The sequence below is a fragment of the Thamnophis elegans genome, chromosome 2 (assembly GCF_009769535.1).
Source record: "Thamnophis elegans isolate rThaEle1 chromosome 2, rThaEle1.pri, whole genome shotgun sequence".
In the NCBI taxonomy this organism is placed as follows: Eukaryota; Metazoa; Chordata; class Lepidosauria; order Squamata; family Colubridae; genus Thamnophis; species Thamnophis elegans.
Genome location: NC_045542.1, coordinates 135475575 through 135497829, shown reverse-complemented (window position 1 = coordinate 135497829; position 22255 = coordinate 135475575). Strand labels below are relative to the sequence as shown.

At 38.6% G+C, this 22255-nt stretch overlaps 1 protein-coding gene across 3 annotated transcripts in view; it reads left to right on the top strand.

The window, feature by feature from the left end:
* The window catches only part of SLC25A26 (solute carrier family 25 member 26), a 241107-nt gene that overhangs the window by 130681 nt on the left and 88171 nt on the right, over positions 1-22255 (top strand). For all 3 annotated transcript variants that reach the window (XM_032210169.1, XM_032210171.1, XM_032210172.1), the window contains one exon: positions 381-428. In XM_032210169.1, coding sequence (XP_032066060.1) covers positions 381-428 — 48 coding nt within the window. The remainder of the gene's footprint in view (positions 1-380; positions 429-22255) is intronic.

The following is a 22255-nucleotide window of genomic DNA, read 5'->3' as shown; positions in this document are numbered from 1 at the left end:
ATCATGACTTAAGAGGGAAATGTTGAGCTCCATTACAGTCATAAGTCAAAAGTTTACATTTTCTTTTATGATATGTAATTTGAATAGCCAGCGACTATAAGCGTCAGCAATAGATCCCTTTCTCTCTTGGTTCTTCTAGGTTACTAACTAAATATTATCCCTTTAATGTGCAGTTCTAGCTGACAAACTCATTCAAAAGTGAGATAAAACTCAGAAAGTCAATAGGTAGTGTGTTTATAATCAATATTGTCAATTTCCTGGAAGCCATTACATTATCCTCAGTAAAGCTGTTCTGCTTATCATGTAATCCTCAGTACGTTGGCAGCCTTTCCTAACAATTTGCAGTAGCTGATCGGTTTTCTTTGTTGATTTTTTTTTAGGGTATCCCAGGACTCTACCGAGGTTATAAAAGCACAGTATTAAGAGAGGTAACACAATTTGCTTTTCTACTTCATTAAGGAAAAAAAAAACATTGATAAGGAGTGATAAAAAAAAGCTCCTTCACTGAATGTAAAATTAGCCTCATCAAGGAAGAATTTGCATTGGAGACTTCACACTACTTGACTATTGCAATAATTGCGTATTGCTCTGTGGCTTTCAGTTATAGCATGATTTAGAGACTGGATGATTGAATGAATAACATTAATAAGAAAAATGTTTATATGCAGCAATTAATCCTGACATTGCATTGAATACATTCTCTATTATGTAATGGGCTGACCTGGCAAGCTTATTGTAGTCTTCCTATGATTTTAACTTGTGTACACATTTAAGTAGCAAAAAAGTAATTACTGCATGTTCTAAATGATTGAATGAATTGCACATGGCCCTCAAATACAAAGTGAAACAAAGAGTACTATAGAAATGCTTCAGATAAATTAAGTGCTAACTTATTAGGGGTATCTTCCTTCCTTCCTAACACAGAAGCTAATGAAGGAACCAGTCTGGACTTATTAAAAATGTACAATTTGTCCCACAGCTCAAATCCAGATTAAATATCTTATTTAATTTGCAGTGAATAAGTTGAACTGGCGATACTAGCAATTTTTGATAAATCTATTTTTAAAAAATATATCAAAAACTCACAGTATATATAGCCTTTGAGTCAGCACTGACTACTGGTGCAACTTCCCCGACAAGTCCCTGCAATTTTGACAGGTTTTTGGAAATGACTTCTCAGAGCTGAGAGAGGACTCTGCCAAGGTCACCCAGATGGCTTCATGGTTAAGACAGGACTAGAATGTATTGTCAGATGCCCCAAATTTTTGTAGCTCAAATAAAGTGTAGTCGAAAAGAACACAACCTACAAATGCTAAAAATTTCCCACAAACAATCTCAAAAACTAGCTCAGTTGGACAGAAAAACTACTCAGCTTTAGCACTGGCCTCTCTATTTCTAGCTTGATGCCTTAACCTCTAGTTAATTTATCTCCCACTCTCTCTTTCCCTCTTCCTCTTTTCCTTTCTCTTTCTCTCTGTCTTTTCCCCCTCCCTCAACATTCCCCTTTTGGGGAGTTGGATGAAAAGATTGGGCACCATAAAGCAAGGAGGTGATGTCAGGGTTCCAAATAACACCTCTAATGAAAGAAGGTTATGAGACTTGAGTTTCCTCAACGTTCCATTTTATTAGAGATGTCATATTGGCACATCTGGGAAAACCCAAATCTGAAAGCTTCCAGGTTTTCCCCACCCAAGTGAAAGTTCAAGTCCCTGCCCAGCACCCACATGTCCATCACATGCTCCAATCATACACCATTCAAAACTGGAGATGACTCCCAGTCACCTCATCGCAGCTGCAAGGCAAGATGACCTTGCCTTTCTGAGAAAGAATGTTATTTTGATTATATATCACCCACACTCTATATAATCCCCCCTCCTGGTTTCCCACAGTAGAAAATGTGGCAGGCCTGAAGACCCAAATGTAGAAGATGCCTTCCAGGTCTGACAGCTGACATATTTTGCTTGCTTCGACATAATATAAATTGTGGCATCTGAATGCCAATTTCTTCAGTAGTTTATTTTTTCTTTTAATTATTTTCCTCAATGGGTTTTGACCAGCTGGTAATGGCTATTGGGCTGAAAGAACATCCCAGTGACTTTTTGTTCTATGTGTAAATGCTGTTATATAATTGCAAGAACTTTCACAGTTCAGTTCTTCTAGATACTGGGGGAAATGGGGATGGGTTGTGCTTTATTGTAGCACCTCCTAAAATTGTATGAGGAGATGACAACTGCTTTTTTTCAAATGGGAACACTTTCCACTTTCTTGTTTTCCGTACTTGTTTTCTGGCTCACCAAACACATGTGGCTTGGTGAAGATTCCACTTAGTTGCAAAAAAGAGAAAGAGAAAAAAAGAAGAAGAAAAAGAAGATGAAAAGGCTAATAAGACTTTTTGATTTCTCTAAGGGGCGCTGAATAAATGTAGTTGGTAAAGAATACTGATTTGATTTCTTTTCTTTTTTGTATCCTATCAGATAAAACACACACTTGCAATTCAATGCTATTCCCTTTCAAAAATGTATTTTGACATGTATCAGGGTGGTAATTAATTTCCAAGCGGGTATCTTAGCATAAAACCTGACCCTACCGAGAGACCTTTGTTTACTGAAAATGGCAACATTTTGTTGGAATTTAATTGGGGCCTTTTCCATTATGTATATTCATAAAAAGTTCCTTCAAAACCAATTTCATTTGAAATATTGCTTTTGGAGGGCGGGAGGGAAGCACCTGCCCAGATAGAACGAGAAACAAATTATTGTTGAAATGAAATGCGACTTCACTGCAGAATGAAACAAATCACAAATGATCAGTTGTACAATGCTGTTAGATTTTTTTCTAATGCTGTACGCTTAACTCTTATGTTAAAAGGCTGCTATTTCCCAACTCAAAATATTGCTGGTTTGTGGGAAACTGCCTGTTAAATTGTTTGGTTGTTTTGTTTTTAATATGGGTGGACAAGCTACTGGCATGTTGTGAATCCATGTTTAAGTTGAATCAAAGAAGAATAAAAGCAAATACAGACATTATCATTTTTCTTGAAGCAGGAAAACATTCTATCGGGTATGAGAAGCATGTTGTTAATTATTGAAGATTTTGGGGTTTTCCCCCCATGTTGGTTATGGATGCTGATAGGACCAGAATTGGGTCCACCCCTTTTCTGACAAAGTGTGGAGTACTGGACAGATAGTTCTTGCTGAATGACATTTGTTCAGCAACCGTGTTAACTTAATGCTGGTGCTGAACAAGTGGTACTTAACACTAGGACCTTGCAGTTGTGGCCGTTGCAGTGTCACCACAAGCGCAATCCAGGTGCTTGTCGGCCAGTTGGCGATTATGACATTGCAGTGTCCCGTATTCAAGTAATTTCCATTTGCCACCATTGCTGTGTCAGGGTTCCAAGTAACAGACCCAAAGCAATCAAAACTCTGAGGTCTAGACTATGCTCAAAGTATGAATTTATTAGGAATGTCATATTGGCACAGCTGGTAAAAACCCGACTCTGAAGGACCCAAAGTTTTCCCCACCCAAATCAAAACCCAAAGTTCTTTCCTCCAGGTCACACGTCCATCTCATGGTCCAATCAGGTCACAGTCCCAACTCTGGCTGGCTTTTGTCCATGCCCCTCAAACATCTGGTAGAGCAGCCTTGGCTCCCACGGGAAAGAATGTTATTTTGGTTACACAATTCCCAGCTATGTCTATCTCCCCCTCCCCCCTCAGCAGTTCAGTGAGCGTGCATATGCGTGCTTTGCACGTGCCTAACACATGTTTTGCATACATGTGCAGTGTTCAAAACCCACCCATTTTAAGCTCAAAAACCTATCTTCTATGTCAGCGATGGTGAGTAAAACAGCTGGCGTGCGGCAATTTGCTGTGTTGCGTGAATCAGCTGAACTAAAAAACAGAAATATAGGACAGAAAAGAGCAGGGGTAGGTAGGCGGGGCCAACTGCTCACCGAAACTACCGGTTTGCCTAAATCAGTCCGAACTGGCTATATCCCACCCCTGCCCCTCAGTTCCCACAGCTCCAATCGGTCTTGCTGTGGAAGCTGTGAGGATGCTCCCAAAATGGCTTAAGGACTGACATACTGCCTGCTTCCAGCCAGCAAAGTCAGTAGGGAAGGTTGGAAGTTGCAAATTGCAACCATGTAATGTTGTGCATAACAGTGTGATGGGATTCATTTAATGACATCAGTGGAAGAGGTGAAGTCATGAACGTCACTTTTTATGACTTCATCACTTTAGTGCTGGAAATTCCAGTCACTTCATTAAAAGGAAGGGCTACCTGTCATCTTTTGCAACTCTCAGATTCCCCAGATTTCCTAGTACTATTGGAATTTTGGGATTTGAAGTCTAATACACCTGGCACCAGATTGAAGAAGGCTGGGGTTAAAAAAAAAAAGAATAAAATACAGATAGTCCTCAACGTACAATCACAGTGGAGCTCAAAACATAGGTTGTTGAGTGGAAAATTTGTTTCAGTGAGCTTTGCCCCATTTTATGACTTTTCTTGCCACAGTGGTTAAGTGAATCACTGAAGTTGTTAAATTAGTAACAATGAATCTGGCTTACCCATTGTCTTTGCTAGGCAGAAGGTTGTAAAAGGTGATCACATGATCCCGGGACACCATAAATATGTACCAGTTGTCAAGCATCCAAATGTAAATCACATGAATATGGGGATTCTGCCATGGCCGTAAGTGTGAAAAATGGTCGTAAGCAGGGGTGGGTTGCTGCCGGTTTTACCACTGGTTCACAACCCGTGCACGCCAGACATGCATTGCGTGTGTGCATGCTGTTCAATGTAAATTATTCTGCACGCAATTTACAGTGAACTGCGCACACGCAGTCATTAAAAACCAAAATGGTGGCAGCTTAGTGGCGGCAACGGAACCGGTTCACCGGTTCTGCGACCCAGGCCTGAATTCCACTACCAGTTTAGCCAAACCAGGCTGAACCGGGAGCAACCCATCTCTGGTTGTAAGTCATTTTTTTTCAGTGCCATTATAACTTTGAATGGTCACTTGACCAACACAACAATGGAAGCCGCGATGGTTTAGTTTCCCCATTGAAAACCAAAATAGAAAAAAAAGGTTGCCTCATAATCATGCCAAGCTGTACAAAGTCATGGAAAAAGGAAGAGGAGGATGTGTAATGATTCTATTTCTGGCAGAAATCATGAAGCACTTAAATTCTAGTGAAAGTGTGGTGCTTTGGAGCTCATGACTATGGTTTATATGTAGTAGTAGGAAAATGACAAATTTGTAAACTCCCATCCCAGTTCTCTTAAAAAATGAGCATATCTTCTCCTGTGTGGGTAGAAGAATGAGGTAATGGAGTACAAAAAAGGGACCAGACCTTTGTTCATACCCCATTAAGCTTCCTGATAGTCATTTTTAACAATGATGGGGCTTAGTACGTGGAATTATCTCTCTGCTGTGGAATGTTTCCCTGAGCAATTAAAGGCTTATCTTTTTGTTCATTCATTTCAGCTGAATCTTTTTGCCTAATGATCGTGTGTGATGTTTTTAATGACTATAAAATGTTCAGATGTTTTTTTTTAACAAAATGAAAAATTATATATTATGTTATGCGTACGTTGAATTGTGCTGGAAGCCTCGGGAATCCTGTTGCATGAAATAGAATGGAGGCATATTGACACAGCTTGTGCTGGGAAAAAGAGAGTATGACGGGGTAAGTTAAGCCACAGCAGGGGAAAAACTTTCCATGTGGCATTCACACACCATTTTTGCCAAATGTGATCATAGCGATAAGGCCAGTGGTGCAGGGAATTGAACGTCCTTGGGCTCCTAGTTGGATGATGAGCTGGTGACATCTATAGTTCGTCTGCTGAAAGTTTATCCTAGTAAGCTGAGCCAAGCTTTTCACTGTCTGTAGAATTCATTTTATTAACTATGACCGAGGAGAACATCTGTCAGAATTCCATTATATTTAGTTCATGGGAAAAAGCATAGAAAGGAGGGAATCCCTCTGTTGATCTTCAACGCTCCCTTTACCAGATGTGCAAAATGGACATTATAATGAGAGCAGCTGTAGAAATAAAATGCAAGTTTTGAATTTAATTGCAGTTTTACTGTAGTATAGGACTTAATGATCTGTCCTGTTTCACTGTAATGCAATTAAAATTAACATTTCCCCATTAAATTATTGGATGTAGCGTTGCAAGTTTGTATAGATTAGGCTTTTTAAAACTCCTTTGACTCATAAGATTGCTAATCAGCAATATAGTGAAATGGAATATAGGCACATAAGAAAAATAAATATTGATTTCTTACTAAGCTGTTGTGGTCATCTTTCAAGTTTACTTACAACTTCAGAGACGTGGTGTTCTGTAGAATATGTCATTAAAATGTATACTCTCTAGAGGTACTATGTTTTAGTTCCCTAGATAATGCTGTACCCTTCCCTGGGGTGTTTGGGTCCTGTCCCACTATTTTTAAGACTATGTTGCTTCCTTTTCATTTCTTTTCTTTTTTAAAAAAACCCTTTATATTTTGGTCTACATTGTATTTATGGATTACACTCATATTTAAGTTATGCTTAAAATTCAGTCACTTTAATACTGGAGCTGCTTGAGTACTGGAGTCATTATTCATAGTGCTTGTAGTTGCCACTTGGCTAATTGCAAAATGTTTTTTTAAAGAACACTTTTGTGAGCAGCATGGTAGCCTAGAGGTAAGCTCTTGCCTCACAATCAGGAGGCTGTGAGTTTAATCCTAGGAAGCGGTATATATTTCTCTGTCTAGGTGCAATGAGTTATGTTGTGTCTGCTGTCTGCTGTGAACTCCGTGTAGGCATCAGAAAGGGCATCTGGCCAGTAAACACTCAAATTCCATTCAGTCACCCTGACTGCACCCTGATGTAAGGGATTACAGAATAAAAAAAAAAAATAGAACACATTGACACTAAAATCAGATATTTCTCTTCTGAACTCTTCAGAATGGTATGTGTAAAATAGGATAGAGATTGAACCACTTCCAACATTCCAGCCTATGACTTCTAAACATAGTGTGCCAATTTGTCTTGACATATCAACTGTGTGGATATTGGTATATTCTGTTTAGATTCATACAATTGTATGTTTGCAAAAATAGCCCTGAAACTTAATATTATTTTATAAACAACAACTTTCACGGTGTTGAGTTTAGTACATTCCAAAGCCTTATCTGTTCTGCTTTTAGAAATAATTTTGTGCCAATCAATAAATACAAATTGAATAAATAAATGCATAAATAAAAGACCCAGGATTGTCTGAGATTGGAGTGACAAATAAATAAGGGAGAACCTCTCGTCAAAACTAGATTCCATTGTACTGTAGATTGACAGATTTTAATTTCAACTCTGAAGGTTTGCCACAATTTCTTCGACTTTGTTTCTGTTCACATTTCATAGCTTGTTTATGAGTTGTTATCATGTAATTTGCATTGCGCTGATTTCAGTGGATCTAATCTAAATAAGACTGCTTGGATTTTATTTTCTGTTCTGATGGTTCATGAAATGCTTTCCATGTTTACAAGACGTACTTAGGCTAAGCAAAGGAATTCTTTCTTGGAATCGTATTTGCCCTTGATTTAAGTCAGTGGAAGGTTTCTGTTTTTTTTTTTTTTAAATCCATTCAGATTTCATTTAGAGATACATTACTTGCTTTAAGAATCTGAAGCTTAGTCTCTTGTCAAGCAACCAAAATTTGCAGGGGATGAGGGTGAGATTTCCAAATAATTTAAACCAGCTATAACAACAATGAAGAAAGGAATGTACTGATGAAGGGCTGATGGGAAAGGTAATTAACATGTGATTGTGAATATAAATACCCTGTGAAAATTTTATGCTGAAACTCCCTCTAGTAGAGTTTCAGGGTGAAAGTATGTCGTCGTTTAAGGGCTTGGGGTAAAACAAAAATATTTGAATTGGATAATTTCATGGATTCTTTCTGTCAATGAACATACATGATGTTGACTACCAGTGTGTGCAAGTGCTTAATAAATTTATAGTTCTTTGAGACAATTAAATGTGAAAAAGAAAGGAAGTGATCTATTTTCTGTATATTTCAGATTTTTGTAAAATTTGATTTGTTGGAAGAAATGTCTTTCTGGGTTCAGCTCCAAGTGGGGAAAAAGACACTGGAAACATGGAGGCTGCCTGGAAAGATGGTTTTAATGGTATACAGGACCATATGGTTTGAGGTCCTGGGGAAAAAGGTGATCACATTCTTCCAGATGTTGGATGAAGAAGAAAAGAGAGAAAAGAAGGGGCTTGCTGGGTTATTTTATACTCTCTGTTCAGTTCTCTCTGTTTTACGTTCCTGTGTAAGAAATGTATTCTGATTGGTTGTCAGACTCCCATGGGGCCATGCAGGGGCAACTCTCTAGGTTGTGTTTTGAGTCTCAAGTTTGGTTGAGTTCCCAGATGCCATGTGGTGAGTTTCTGTAGGTTAATCCTATCTTTGTTATGTAGAGTAAACTAACTCTGGGCCCCTAATGGCTCATTGAGAAAGAGTGAGTCTGTTTCCTGCCTAAAAACATGTTTCTCCATTTCTGATCCAGGGAAATATAATATTCTGCCTTTTCAATATTTCCCAGGACATTTCATTTGTCTAGGAGAGGGGTGGGTGCTAACTTCCTACAGATTAATGTGCTATTTTGATTTTAATTCGATCTAGGAATTTCATTTATCCCACTCACAACATTCCTTTATTTTAATGAATGATATTTATTTAATGTATGGCATAGTGAATTACAATATTACTATGACTCTTGGGAATATTCCCGTAGCAATAGTCCCTATTAATTGACAAAGAGAAAAGAACATCTCTTTGAAAACCTGAAATTCTTAAAGAGTACTTTCCTTCAGTAAAAGGAATGATATTTTTATTTCTTTTGAAAAGGAACATAATAGTTAGAAAATGTAAAGCTGATTTTCATTGTACATAAAGTCATTGAAATAAGTAGCTTGTTGGAACAATATTGTGACAATTCTGTGACAGTGCACTAGAGGGCACTTAATGCCTAATTTTGTGTAGCTGAAAGTTCCCAAAAGAAACATCTTCAACAACAGAGAAATCGTTTTTTTAGCTTTTTTTTTGGGGGGGGGGGAAATATATGTTTTGATTGTGTGACAGATTTAGAAAAACATAATGCTATATGCATTTGGGCCACAATAAGTGATCAGTTTGCTTTTCAATTACGGATTTCAGTACATTAGTCCTCGACTTACAGCCACAATTGAGCCCAAAACTTAGGTTGTTAAGTGAGAGATTTGAGTTTTGTCCCATTTTACAACTTTTCTTGCCATATTCGTTAAGTGAATCACTAGTTGTTAAATCAGTATAACAGGGTTGTTAAGTTGATCTGGCTTCCCCATTGACATTGCTGGTGAGAAGATTGCAAAACAGAACTGTCTGTCCCTGCATGACATTGCAAACGTTGTAAATATGAATCACTTGTCAAGCACCCAAATGTAAATCACATGTCCGTGGGGATGTTGCCATAGTCATAAGTGTGAAAAACGGTCTGAAGTCCTTTTTTCCAGTGCCATTGTAACTTCAAACAGTCGCTAAATGAGTTGTTACAAATCAAGGATTATCTGTATTCCAGATCTTCAGTTCTTTAATTTACCTCTCCTCTCCGCTTCTTGCCTTCAAGTTAACATTTCAGGCTTGCCATTGCCTTCTTCTTCTTAGGTTTGAGGGGGAAAAAGTGACTGGACCAAATTGACTCTATGTCTAAGGCAGAACTAGAACTCCTAGGCACTTGATTTCTAGGCAGGTACCTTAGCTGCTATACCCATGATGGTGAACCTATGGTATGTGTGCTGGAAGTGGCACGCAGAGCCATCTCTCCGTGCACGTCAGCCATTGCCCGTTGCTCTTCCGGGTTCTGGCGCACCAGCCAGTTGGTCTTCATGCCGGAAACCAGAGTAGCAGCCATCTGGTGCGCATGTGCGTGCCAGGAAGATGATCTTCTGGTTTCCGGCACATGAATGAGCACTGGCCAGCTGGTCTTCATGCTTGCATGCATGCCAGAAACCGGAAGACTAGGATCAGCTCTTCCAGTTTCCGGCATGCACACGCATGTGAACATTCCTGTTTCGGCACTTTGTGCCGAAAAGCTTCATCAACACTGTGCTATACCAAACTGGCTCTCAGTGGTCCTTCTTGCCTTATTTTGAAACCATAAACCAAGCAATGTAGTTTGACATAGTTTCATGGAAGCATTAAATGGCAGGGCCTGACAAAGGTGGTGTATTTTTTATAGAAAGACAATTGTGCATTGTAACATTAGATTATTTTTCTTTTCAAACCATAATTACCTGACCAACAATGGATCTCCACTATCTCAAGCAGATATAATTTTTATCATCTGCTATGATGCCACATACTGAATTTGGCATTTTTCAGATGCCAATTATGTATACTACGTAATTATATGTTTACCTGCCTTCACAAAAATGATTTTCCCTTGCAGATTTTCTGAAAACAGTTACCAGTCACCCGGAATACTCATTCAAATTTTAGTAAACAACAACTCTCATAGAGTTGAACTTATCCTTTTGCTGCAACGTAAAATAAATTTTCTTGTTAATAATCTAAACTTATTTAGATTAGATCCAATTTTTTTTTCTAAATTCTGGTAATGGTTTTTTCAAAAATAGTTTTCTAATTGTCTCATTCTCAAGAAGCTAATTTGTGTCAAATAAAGGATTTCCTTTGCATTTTTATCCAAATTAAATTGACCAATTCTTGTTAAAAGCATTAGATTGATATGAATAAATATGAAACATAAACATTTCTTTTTATTTCAAACTATAAGTAGTCTGTCAGCTTTAAGGGGTGTTTGAGACTTTCTGATGCCTGATTTTATTGGCAGTCATTCTCTAATATAGTTTTTTTTAGAAAATAGGGGTAGCTTTTCTGAGTTGAAGACTAGATTATTGGCATTATAATTGTTTGTAAATGCTTTGCTTAATATACAGTATAATTCTGAAGATGTTTGGTTCATATCATGTGGTTGAATATGATGCATAGTTCATCTCTTTTAGATGGGCAAAATTGTAGTGGTAAATTTCTCATTACAGAATACCTTGGTAAAAGTTTTGGTATTGCAGAGAGTTAGATTCGATAGTTGCTATCAAATCACTGTGCAATTTTTCAAAGCAACCACTCTTCTCTGAATAGTCAGTTTCATAGGAGGTACCGCAAAAGTAAAAATAAGGGATTTGTAGTTTCAGGGACTTCTCATGAAATCAGGATTAATTTCCTATTCATCTGAATTTTTATATCTTCAAAATATCCCAATTTAAATGACGTCAGTATGATTCATAGTATCAGCATAAGAGCCATTTTTAGAATCTGACTGTGAGAAGTTCAAATTTGTTGCTGGCTAGTAAAAATGTTGCCTGAATAGAATTCTGTAAATATGAAATTCTGCAAACATAACTTTAAGGGAGACTAAAGACAGGGATGAATTATATGCAGGAAAATAAGTTCATTTTCAGATCTCTGAGGATAATAATATGTGTTTTTGAAAGTTGTATGTGTGATAACATCATGGCACATGTCCTTTCCCCATCACAGACAGTTCTATTCTCTTCCTACATTTTTCCTGTTTTCCCTTCATCTCTTTTCTTCTCCGGCAAGAAAGGATCACAGCCATCAAAATTGGCAAGCGTTAAGCATGTTAATTAGTTCAATACACTGACCAATTCTCTGAATTACAAGTTCAAAGAAACATGTGGACATGGATGAAATCAGATTTTGGCATTTCTCACCCGGATTGTTCCAGGATACTCTGAGCTTCTTTGATCTGTAAATAACTGATGGGGTTTAATGCTGGGCTCAAAATACTTCAAACACATTTTGCAAAATTTTACAGCAAATTTTATGTTACACCTTTGAACTGTGCAGTGAAATTGTTCAAGGTTTTTTTTTTAATTTCAAGAAGCACTTCTAATTTTTCAAATTACATTAAGGAATTTTTCATTTTTGTTTATTAAGCAAGGTCTATTATGTGAATGAATACATTTCTCTATTTAATTGTAAGGCCTAGATTATTATTAGTTTAAATGCATTTCAACTGCATTTCTACATCTACTGTTAAATAAGGTAGTGTTCCCAAGGTGGCTCAAAAAGTAAAAGCAGTACAAAATGCAATGTTCAATGTAAATAATTTGAAATAAAATCAATTCTAGTGAAAGATCTATCAAGAAATAACATTAGAATGTCCATTAAATATCTGTGACTATGAGCTCTGGTGGTGCTGCAGTTAGAATACAGTATTGCAGGCTAATTCTGCCGACATCCTGGAGTTCGATCCTGACTGGCTCAAGGTTGACTCAGCTTTCCATCCTTCCAAGGTGGGTAAAATGAGGGCCCATATTGTTGGGGGCAATCTGCTGATTCAGTATATAAGCTTAAATGTTCTTGCTATGCTGTAAAAAGGGATGCGGTGGCTCAGTGGCTAAGATGCTGAGCTTGTCAATCAGAAAGGTTAGCAATTTGGCAGTTTAAATCCCTAGTGCTACGTAACGGAGTCAGCTCTGGTTACTTGTCCCGGATTCTGCCAACCTATCAGTTTGAAACCACATAAAAATGCAAGGAGAAAAATAGGGACCACTTTGGTGGGAAGGTAACAGTGTTCTGTGTGCCTTTGGCATTTAGTTATGCCGGCCACATGACCACAGAGAAGTTTTTGGACAGTGCTGGCGCTTCAGCTTTGAAATGGAGATGAGCACTGCCCCTTAGAATCAGGAACGACTACCACATATGTGTGAGAGGAACCTTTACTTTATGCTGAAAAAGCATCTAAAAAGAGAACCAATTGTTTTCTTCTGAAAGTAAATTCTATATTATTTATTTATTTGTTTGTTTGTTTGTTTGTTTGTTTATTAAATTTACATGCTACCCCTCTCACTTATAAGGTGACTATGTATAGTGGAAGTTGCAACTTTAATATAAAAGCAATGTATTTCATAATGTTTCAATCATGGTTGAAAGGGTTCTTGGGGTGGGGGGAGATGGTTTGGTTGCCCTTCATCCTGGTTCCTGATTTTTGTGTAAGTTAGATGTGATGTTCTGATTTCTTTTTCTTCCCCCCTCCCCATATAGAAATGAGATAGCATTCTCTCACAAAAGGAATTTGTGAGAGAACATATGGAATTCATGCAGATCTTGACTTATTAAACTAGGTTTTGATTATTCACTGTGGACCATTGTGGAGTTTGGATTTCTTCTTAGTTTGCTCTATAAAACGAATGACTTCCAGTCTTCTTTTAATAGGGTTGTAGCAAGGATTAAAATAAATAGCTTACTTTGCTGTGTTTTAGAGCAAAATGCAGTATGATTTTTTTTTTTTTTTAACAAAACTTACTATTATTCCTCATTCTCATTTGGGAGCTATTTTGTGCCAGAGCAATGTGTCGCTCATAAACCAATAACCAGGTGGACTATCACAGAAAGGGGGGGGGGGAATGCAAGTAGAACATTATAGAGTGATGCCTTTGGAGAATTCTTTTCAACTTTGGAACAAATTCATTCTGCATCTGCTCTATTTTGGCAGCGAGGTCCATTTCCATTTCATGAGGAACAGGGAGGTGTGTGGGGGGTGAATTGTGGGAGTGGAAATGGACACTTAGTAGACACAGCCTGAATATGAGAAGGAAGCAAATAACATTGTAATGTATATATTGTTTCTGTGTGTGTGTGTGTGTGTGTGTGTGTGTGTGAGTGTGAGAGAGAGAGAGAGAGAGAGAGAGAGAGAGAGAGAGAGAGAGAGAGAGAGAGAGAGAGAGAGAGAGAGAGAGAGAGAATGGTTCTTGCAACAATAGCTAGTTGGAATAAAACCTGTGTGTGGTGTCAAGAGTATGGTGGATGAAGACTAGGGGAAAAAACTGAAATGAGAAATGAGGCTGCCTTTAAAGTTAGGATGGGAGAATGAATGATGAAGGATTGAAATTGTGGATGGGTTTCTCCTCTTCTGGAGTCCAAATTCTTCTTCAGATTTTCTGAGATATATCATCTGTTTGAAAGAACGTCCGGTGAGATTTTTCTCATGCATTGCCTTAATCCTTTCCAGGACAAAGAAACAGTTTCACCTTCCTCTCCGAAATTCTTTCCTTCTTTTCCAACTGTTATTTTCCTCAGCCACCATTTTAGTTTTGCTGTTGAAAAAAATCTGGTGTCCTTCCACACCGACTTAAAGAATTAGCCTTCGTATTGTATGCAACTTGAAGAATATCTAGAAGAACTGGAAGAATGGGGGAACGCGGAGGGGGGAGTCGTGTGCACATGCATGGGAATTGCACATGCATGCGCTGGGTCACATGTGCATGTGCAGCGGTCGCATGTGCATTGCATTATGGATGTGGGTGCGCTTTCGGCACGCGATGATGAAAAGGTTAGCATCACTGGTCAAGATATTGTATCAAAGCAAATTATAATCTCTATTAAATACAGTTAACATAACTATTCCTCATGTGTTTAATTGTGTTTTTGTTTGTTTGGCCACTTTAAAAATGAGAACTTGGCAGCAAGTTTTGGAATTTCTGTCCTCTGGTCATTAGGAAATTGTTTTTATGGGAAAAACCAGAACAAAGCATGTCATCGGGTGCTTAGAGAATCTCAGAAATTCATCCATAATTAAACAATTTTTAAAAGTTTCTCTTGTAGAGAAAATTATCATTTATTGTATAGCACATTCACATCGCATTACGATAACACATTCACATCGCATTACATGAGACAAAAAAATATAAAATGTGAAACACAAAATCCAAAACATAATATACATGTAAGTATACTGCAGCATTAGTGAACTATGTAAATATGCAGACTAATTATTGTATAAGTAGTCTTTGACTTACCTATCATTTGTTTATTAAGCCTTCAAAGTTAAAATGGCAAGGAGAAAAATGATAAACAAAATGATAAACAACAACATCCTTGCACTTAACACCATTGCAACAGTCCAACCATTGTGTGATTAGAATTTGGGCACTTGGAAATTGACATGTATTCACAATGGTTGCAGCATCATGTCACGTGGTTGTTGTTTGTGACCTTCTCATCCAGCTTCTGGCAAGCAACATCAATGAGGGAAGCTGGATTCACTTAACAACCATGTGATTCATTTAACAATTCACTTAGCAACTGTAGCAAAAACATTGTTAAATCTGGCGCAACTTATTTAACAACCACTTTGTTTAGCAATAGAAATTTTGGTCCAATTACAGGTAGTTCTCGACTTACCATCACAATTGAGCCCAAAATTTCCGTTGTTAAGTGAGACATTTGTTAAACGGGTTTTGCTACATTTTACGACCTTTCTTGCCACAGTTGCTGAGTGAATCACTGAGGTTAAGTTAGTAACACAGTTGTTAAGTGAATCTGGTTGCCCCATTGACATTGCTTGCCAGAAGGTGATCACATGACTGTGAGACATAGCAATGGTCATAAGTATGAACCAGTTGCCAAGTGTCTGAATTTCATGATCCTGGGGATACTACAAAGGTTGTCAGTGTGAAAAATGGTCATAAGTCACTTTTTTCAGTGCCGATGTAACTTTGAATGGTCAATAAATGAACTTTTGTAAATCAAGGATCACCTGCATACTGTTCTAATACATGGTAAAGTAGTTACAGAAACTTTAACTATGGATAAACATTTCTAAAAGTGAATGAGATGGGAAATCTATCAATAAAGCTTCCCTGTGAATTACTTTCTTTGAGTTAATGTCAACAAACAGATTAAAAGGCTGCATTTTACATCTGTTTATTTGGGAGTAATCTCTCTACTGAATTCAGTAGAATTTGCTTCAGCCTAACCATGCATATGTCTAGCAAAATGGATTAATGTCTAAAATAATTTGTCATTTGCTGAGTCATTGTTGTTGCTGTTAGTTGCGAAGTCATGTCCGATCAATTGTGACCCCACGGACAACGTTCCTCCAGGCCTTCCTGTCCTCTACAATCCCCCAGAGTCAATTTAACTCATGCTGACTGCTTCAATGATTCCATCCAGCCACCCCATTCTCAGTTGCCCCCCTCTTCTTTTGCAGCCTTAGGCTCTTCTCCAGTGAGTCCTTCCTTCTCATTAGGTGGCCAAAGTATTTGAGTTTCATCTTCAGGATCTGTCCTTCTAAAGAGCAGTCAGGGTTGATCACCTCTAGGACTGACCAATTTGATCGCCTTGCAGTCCAAGGGAGTCGCAGAAGTCTTCTCCAGCACCAGAGTCATTACTGTTGTAGCCTCGTAAGTCCTCGGACTTACGAATGACAGCTCGGCAGCAGCCAGGCACGTCTTAGCCAATCAGACGCGCCTGCCGGTTGCCGGGCTGTCATACGCGTGGCTATTGGCTCGTCCGTCTGACAGCTCAGTATAAAAGGCTGTCAGACGGAGGAGAGGTGCCGGTCTACTCACAGATTCTGTTCGTTCTGTTCTTGCTTGCAATAAACCGTTGAAGGTTACCTCAGACGCCTCCTTGTGGGAGAGGGCGGTCCGATCGGCCAAGGAGGCTTTGGGCCGTATGAACCGAGGTGACTGGCAGGCAAGGGTGGATGCGTACTTAATGGCACAGCATTCCACACCTTGCCCCTTAACGCGGCAAAGCCCTGCGGAGCTACGGATGGGTCGTCGCCTGCGAACCACCCTGGATAGACTGCACCCCCTCTATTCAGGAATTCAGCCTGGCAACCTGGGGTTTCCTTCCCGTTCTTTCCTTCCTGGCGACACTGTTTGGGCTCGCAATTATTCTGGTGATCCTCGATGGGTGCCTGCCACCATCATCGAGGTAACAGGACCTGTATCCTACAGGGCCAGAATTTCCGACGGCACCGTGTGGCGGCGGCACCTGGATCAATTGAGGAGCCGCCACAACCACAACGATCCAGCTCAAACCGTCCCGCAGAGGCCGGCCATCGACGCCTCGCAACCGGCCCCAGTTCCGCAACAGTGGACGCAAACAGACGATTCCATGGCCTTCACCCATTCAGGCCAACCTGCCAGGACCTCCGGGTCGCATCAACCCTTCATTGGCCTTTCCTCCCCCTCTCGATCCAAGCCCGCAATCCACAATCCCAACTTGTTAGGCCTCCTTAGGCCCAGTCATCCACAGCCCCAGGCCGCGTACTGGCCTATTCAAAATCCACCGCCATCCTCGGCCGCGCCCCCTTCGCCCAGCCTACCCTCTTCTGGAATTCCTCCTCCACACTTGGGCTGCTCTTCTGACGTCACCTGGAGCTCCACTCCCCGAAGGGAGGAGCTCTTACAGGGACACCCTCACCAGTCGACGCCTGCAGTCCAACTGCGGCGTTCAGGGCGTGTCCGCCGTCCCCCTGCATACTTACGCGATTACGCCTGTGCCATTTCTGACGCATGCGCATCGCTGGGGGGGAAGGAGTGTTGTAGCCTCGTAAGTCCTCGGACTTACGAATGACAGCTCGGCAGCAGCCAGGCACATCTTAGCCAATCAGACGCGCCTGCCGGTTGCCGGGCTGTCATACGCGTGGCTATTGGCTCGTCCGTCTGACAGCTCAGTATAAAAGGCTGTCAGACGGAGGAGAGGTGCCAGTCTACTCACAGTTTCTGTTCGTTCTGTTCTTGCTTGCAATAAACCGTTGAAGGTTACCTCAGACGCCTCCTCGTCTTTACTGCCGCCGATCTAACAATTACCATTCTCTAAATTCAGATTTCAATTGAATCTTTGAAATAGTTGAGTTCGTATACACATATATAGCTTTCAATCTATTTAGATTTTACATATGCTGTCTAAAGGTTTGATTGTAAGATCTCTTGGAATATCTCTAACAAAGTTGGAGGATATTTTCTTTAATTTTTCTGTACCTCTTTGCCTGTGAATATGAGGAATGAGCTTCTTCCACTAAGCAGCTATAATTATTGATATGACTTCCCAAAACATGATGTTTTATTAACAAGACACAAAGCGTGGAATTAAAGAAGAACATTTTTCTCAAGAACTGATCGTAACATAAAATTTCTTCCCTGTTCAATTTGGAATGCTGTATTCTATTAGTGTTGCTATTTTGGGAGACCATATTAACTTTTTCTACAAGTGTTTGGTAACATCTGTCATCCATCATGAGTTATATTTTTAGTATTATATTTTGTAATCTGATTTTGACTTAACGTTTTAATTTTTAATTCATCAGTGTATGCAGGTTCTAGTATGATTTCAAGCAAGCAAAACAAAGCCTTATTCTTGTTTGAAATTTTCAAATTCTTTATATAGGCTTGCCTCTTAATGAAGAAAGAAGTATCTATGGAAAGTATAATATGGAAAGCTTAGAATGCTTTCATTAAACATTTTCCTAACCTCCCCCCCCCCATAACCACTTTTTCAATTTTTTTTCTGTTTTCCAGCTATGCAAAATTAATCTTAAAAGAATCATTTCCTATAAACAGCTGTTGCAGAAAAACATACTTTCTGAGAGTGGCAATTTTGAAACTAAGTTTCCTGTAATTGTGTTTGACATTTTACTGAAGGAGAATGCTGGGTGGGGTGGAGGGATTAATTCTATAAAAAAATAAGGGAATCACTGAAGAATTTCAGAGCAATGGCACGCAATTGTCCCATTTTTCCAGAGAACTGGTTATTAGAAATGTGCCGTAAGTGTCCTTGCTTCAGTTTCTCGCAGTTATGTAAATTCACATACTTTACACTGGCTTTTATCATCTGTTTCTCTAAGGATCTAAAAAAAATGTGCAACCCTGTTAATTTAGTCATCAGAGCTTTTCTTTTCTTTTTCTTTCTTTCTTTTTAATACAGCACATGGGCTTTAGCTAGTCTTCTCGGGTTTTGCTTGGTAAAGGGTCATTTGCGTTATAAAGCTTTGATGCTTGCTGTATCAGCTGCTTTACCCTTAGTGTTTATAGTCCAGCTGCATGGAGGCTCTTGTTGTCTATTCATGCTGCTAATTCATTTGAACCACAGCTTCCAAGGATTTATCTGTTCTCTTCTTGTTATTTGGAAATGGTGGTGGGAAATACTAATCTCCACTTTTATTAATCATTTGAACGGTACACATATTTTAATTCGGGTAGTGATTTCAGTAGAAGTCAAGGATAGTCAGGTTGATTCAGCCTTCCATCCTTCTGAGGTGGGTAAAATGAGGACCCAGATTGTTGGGGGCAATATGCTGACTCTGTAAACTGCTTAGAGAGGGCTATAAAGCACTGTGAAGCGGTATATATGTCTAAGTGCTATTTCTATTGCTATAGTCTTATACAGGAATTGGGTTTTGATGACCTTAGGGCACGGGTGTCAAACTCACGCCATCAGGTTGCTGTCACGTGATGTATCATGACGTTTTTTCCCTTCGCGGAGCTGGAGTGGGCGTAGCCTGCATGTGACGCATTTGGCCTGCAGGCCACCAGTTTGACATCCCTGCTTAGGGGATGCATGTGTATTGAAAGAGAGTGTGTTTTGCAGAGTGAACAGTTCTGGTAGATGTTTGTGTCCTGATTAGATTCTTGTTGAGGTGCCAACTATGATTCTTACGGTTCCATTATATTTAAAGTGGTTAAAATGCAAGAACAAAAGTCTGTAGAGATTCTCAGTCATCCAGGTCATGGTTGTCCCAAAGGTGCTTTTTCAGGAGGCAACTGGACTTCCTTGTTTTTTCTTTTGAAGATGTTTTGCTTTTCATCCAGAGCTGAAGAAGCTTTATGAATGAGGAGTGAAACATCTTCAAAAAACAACAACAAAGTCCTGTTGCTTCCTGAAAAAGCACCTTTGGGACATCAAAGAACAACTGTTTTTTCTCGCACCGAAAGTCTAACAAAAAGCAATTATATTGGACATCTCATCCTGAGAGTTAGTGCTGATTGTCCCTAATCATTTTGTAATTTTAGGTTTCTGTATGTAGACGCAGTATCTTTTCAAAAAGAAGTATTTGCAGGTGGGTCTTGATGTCATGATGACATGACATGCAATCTTGGGGCTCCAGGATTGCTGTCGATATATCTGTTGCTGGACGATCTTTTTTGGCTCTAAACCGTTCTGAAGGAACAGTGATAGAGAAGTGCATGTCCTGCTGATCTCAGGGACATCGCAAAATCCCTGATAGATCCAGGAAAAAGCTCTTTTTGCCGGCTACAAGAGAAGCAGCCAAAATGGCTGCAGAAGGTTGGGACAGTCCCCTGAAATGAAAGCAGAATAGGAGAGACAATGTGCCAAAATGGTGAGAAAAATCCTTATTATTAGAGAAGAGAAAACCCAAAAGACTTAGTTAAAATAAAATTGAAGACAGAAGGAAGCAAGTGGCGAATTAACCCTGGTTTAAAACTATCGTGTTATCTTTTTCACTTTAATTTTGTTTGTTTTCTATGGATGGACTTTTTACAAATGCCTCTTACTTTTAAACTGAACTGGTCTTTTTTTTCTTTCTTCCTCTATATTTCTTCCATTTTTTGTATTTGTGGATTAAAAGTTTCTTTCCTCGTGAGGCTCTTTAAACATTTTTTTCTTCTCTTCTGGAGTTTGGAGCTTAGAAAGAGAGGCAAAAACAGAGGGAAAGGATGTAACACTGCCATCTAGAGGCTTGGTGACATCTGATAATGCCTCAAAGAAGAGGGAGTCAAAACTATTTTCCAAGGCACCTGAGGGTAGAACAAGAAGCAATGGGTAGAAACTAATCAAGGAGAGAAGCAACTTAGAACTGAGGAAAAATTTCCTGACAGTTAGAACAATTAATCAGTGGAACAGCTTGCCTCCAGAAGTTGTGAATGCTCCAACACTGGAAGTCTTTAAGAAGATGTTGGATAGTCATTTGTCTGAAACAGTATAAGGTTTCTTGCCTATGCAGGAGGTTGGACTAGAAGACCTCCAAGGGCCCTTCCAACTCTGCTATTGTATTGTAATACAAAGCTATTGGCTTTGTTTACTGAAAGGATCAGTGGAAAATGTTTTGTTTATATAGGTGTTCCTTTGAAGGAAAGAGAAAGCTTTGACCTGAAAAAAACTTCACTGAATTTGTTTGAAACCTAGCAAAAGCCTTGGATGTTTTAGTGGCAGTGTCTATAACCTGGAAAAATGGCCCAATATGAAGAAGAAAAGGGACTAACATTGCAAAGAATTATGCTAGAAATTCAAAAAGTCTTAATAATCACAGAGAGAATTGAAAAGAGATTTGAAATTATAGATCAAAATACAGAAAGTACGGAGGGAAGAGTTGAGAATACTTATAAAACAACAATGAAATTTGAGGACAGAGTTCAAAAAACCACAGAGACATATGAAAGTGATAAGAAAATTGTTGACACTGGCAGCAAATCGAGAGTGGAGGGAAATGATAAGTGCGAAATACGGAAAGGAGAGATCGATGAACTGGAACTCTATCTCAGATGTCAAAATATAGATGAAGAAAGGGGAGAAAATTTGGCAGAAACAATGAGAGTAATTTTGGTAGAAGCACCAGCGATAACAAAAGTCAAGCTGATGAAAGGAACAGATAGATGGTTTCGAATCTTTATAAGATATGCAATGAATAACAGTGGTCAAAAGAAGTCCACATACGACATATCAAGAAAACACTTAGAATACAGATTCTACAAATGGCAAGAGATATTGGACTGCACTATTTCTGGAAGGATACAGGATGATGAAATGAAATGTCACAATAAAATTTAGTTAAATGTAGTTAAACTTTGAGTACTATGTATAAGACAAGTAATAATAGCTATAGTCAAATAAATGATTAATAATGATAATAAAGCATTTATATATATACTAGATTGATAATATGAAATTTTATACAAACTGTAAGTGAGGATGATGGAGATGATGTTGAAAAACCTTTTTATAAAATATAAATAATTCTATATAGAATAGAATATAAAGATGTAATATCATTGGATGATTTCAGGATGATGTAATGAAATGCCATAATATAAATATACTTCAAATTTAATATGTTTCATATAAAAAGGATGTAATAATAGCTATGCCTAATGGATGCTTAACAATTATAACAATTTGTATACATGTATATTAGATTGATGATACTAATAATTGAAAAAACATGGAATTGAAAATTATTAGAGAATGTTATCAATGCTAAAATAATAGAATGATTTAGAGTAGGATATAAAAAAATATTTATTATTGGATATATTGAAAATGATGTAATTAATTATTATAATATAAATGGATACATATTTAGAATACCTTGTTTAAAATGGAGAAACAATAGTGATACTCAAACAAATGAAGTATAATAAAGGAATAC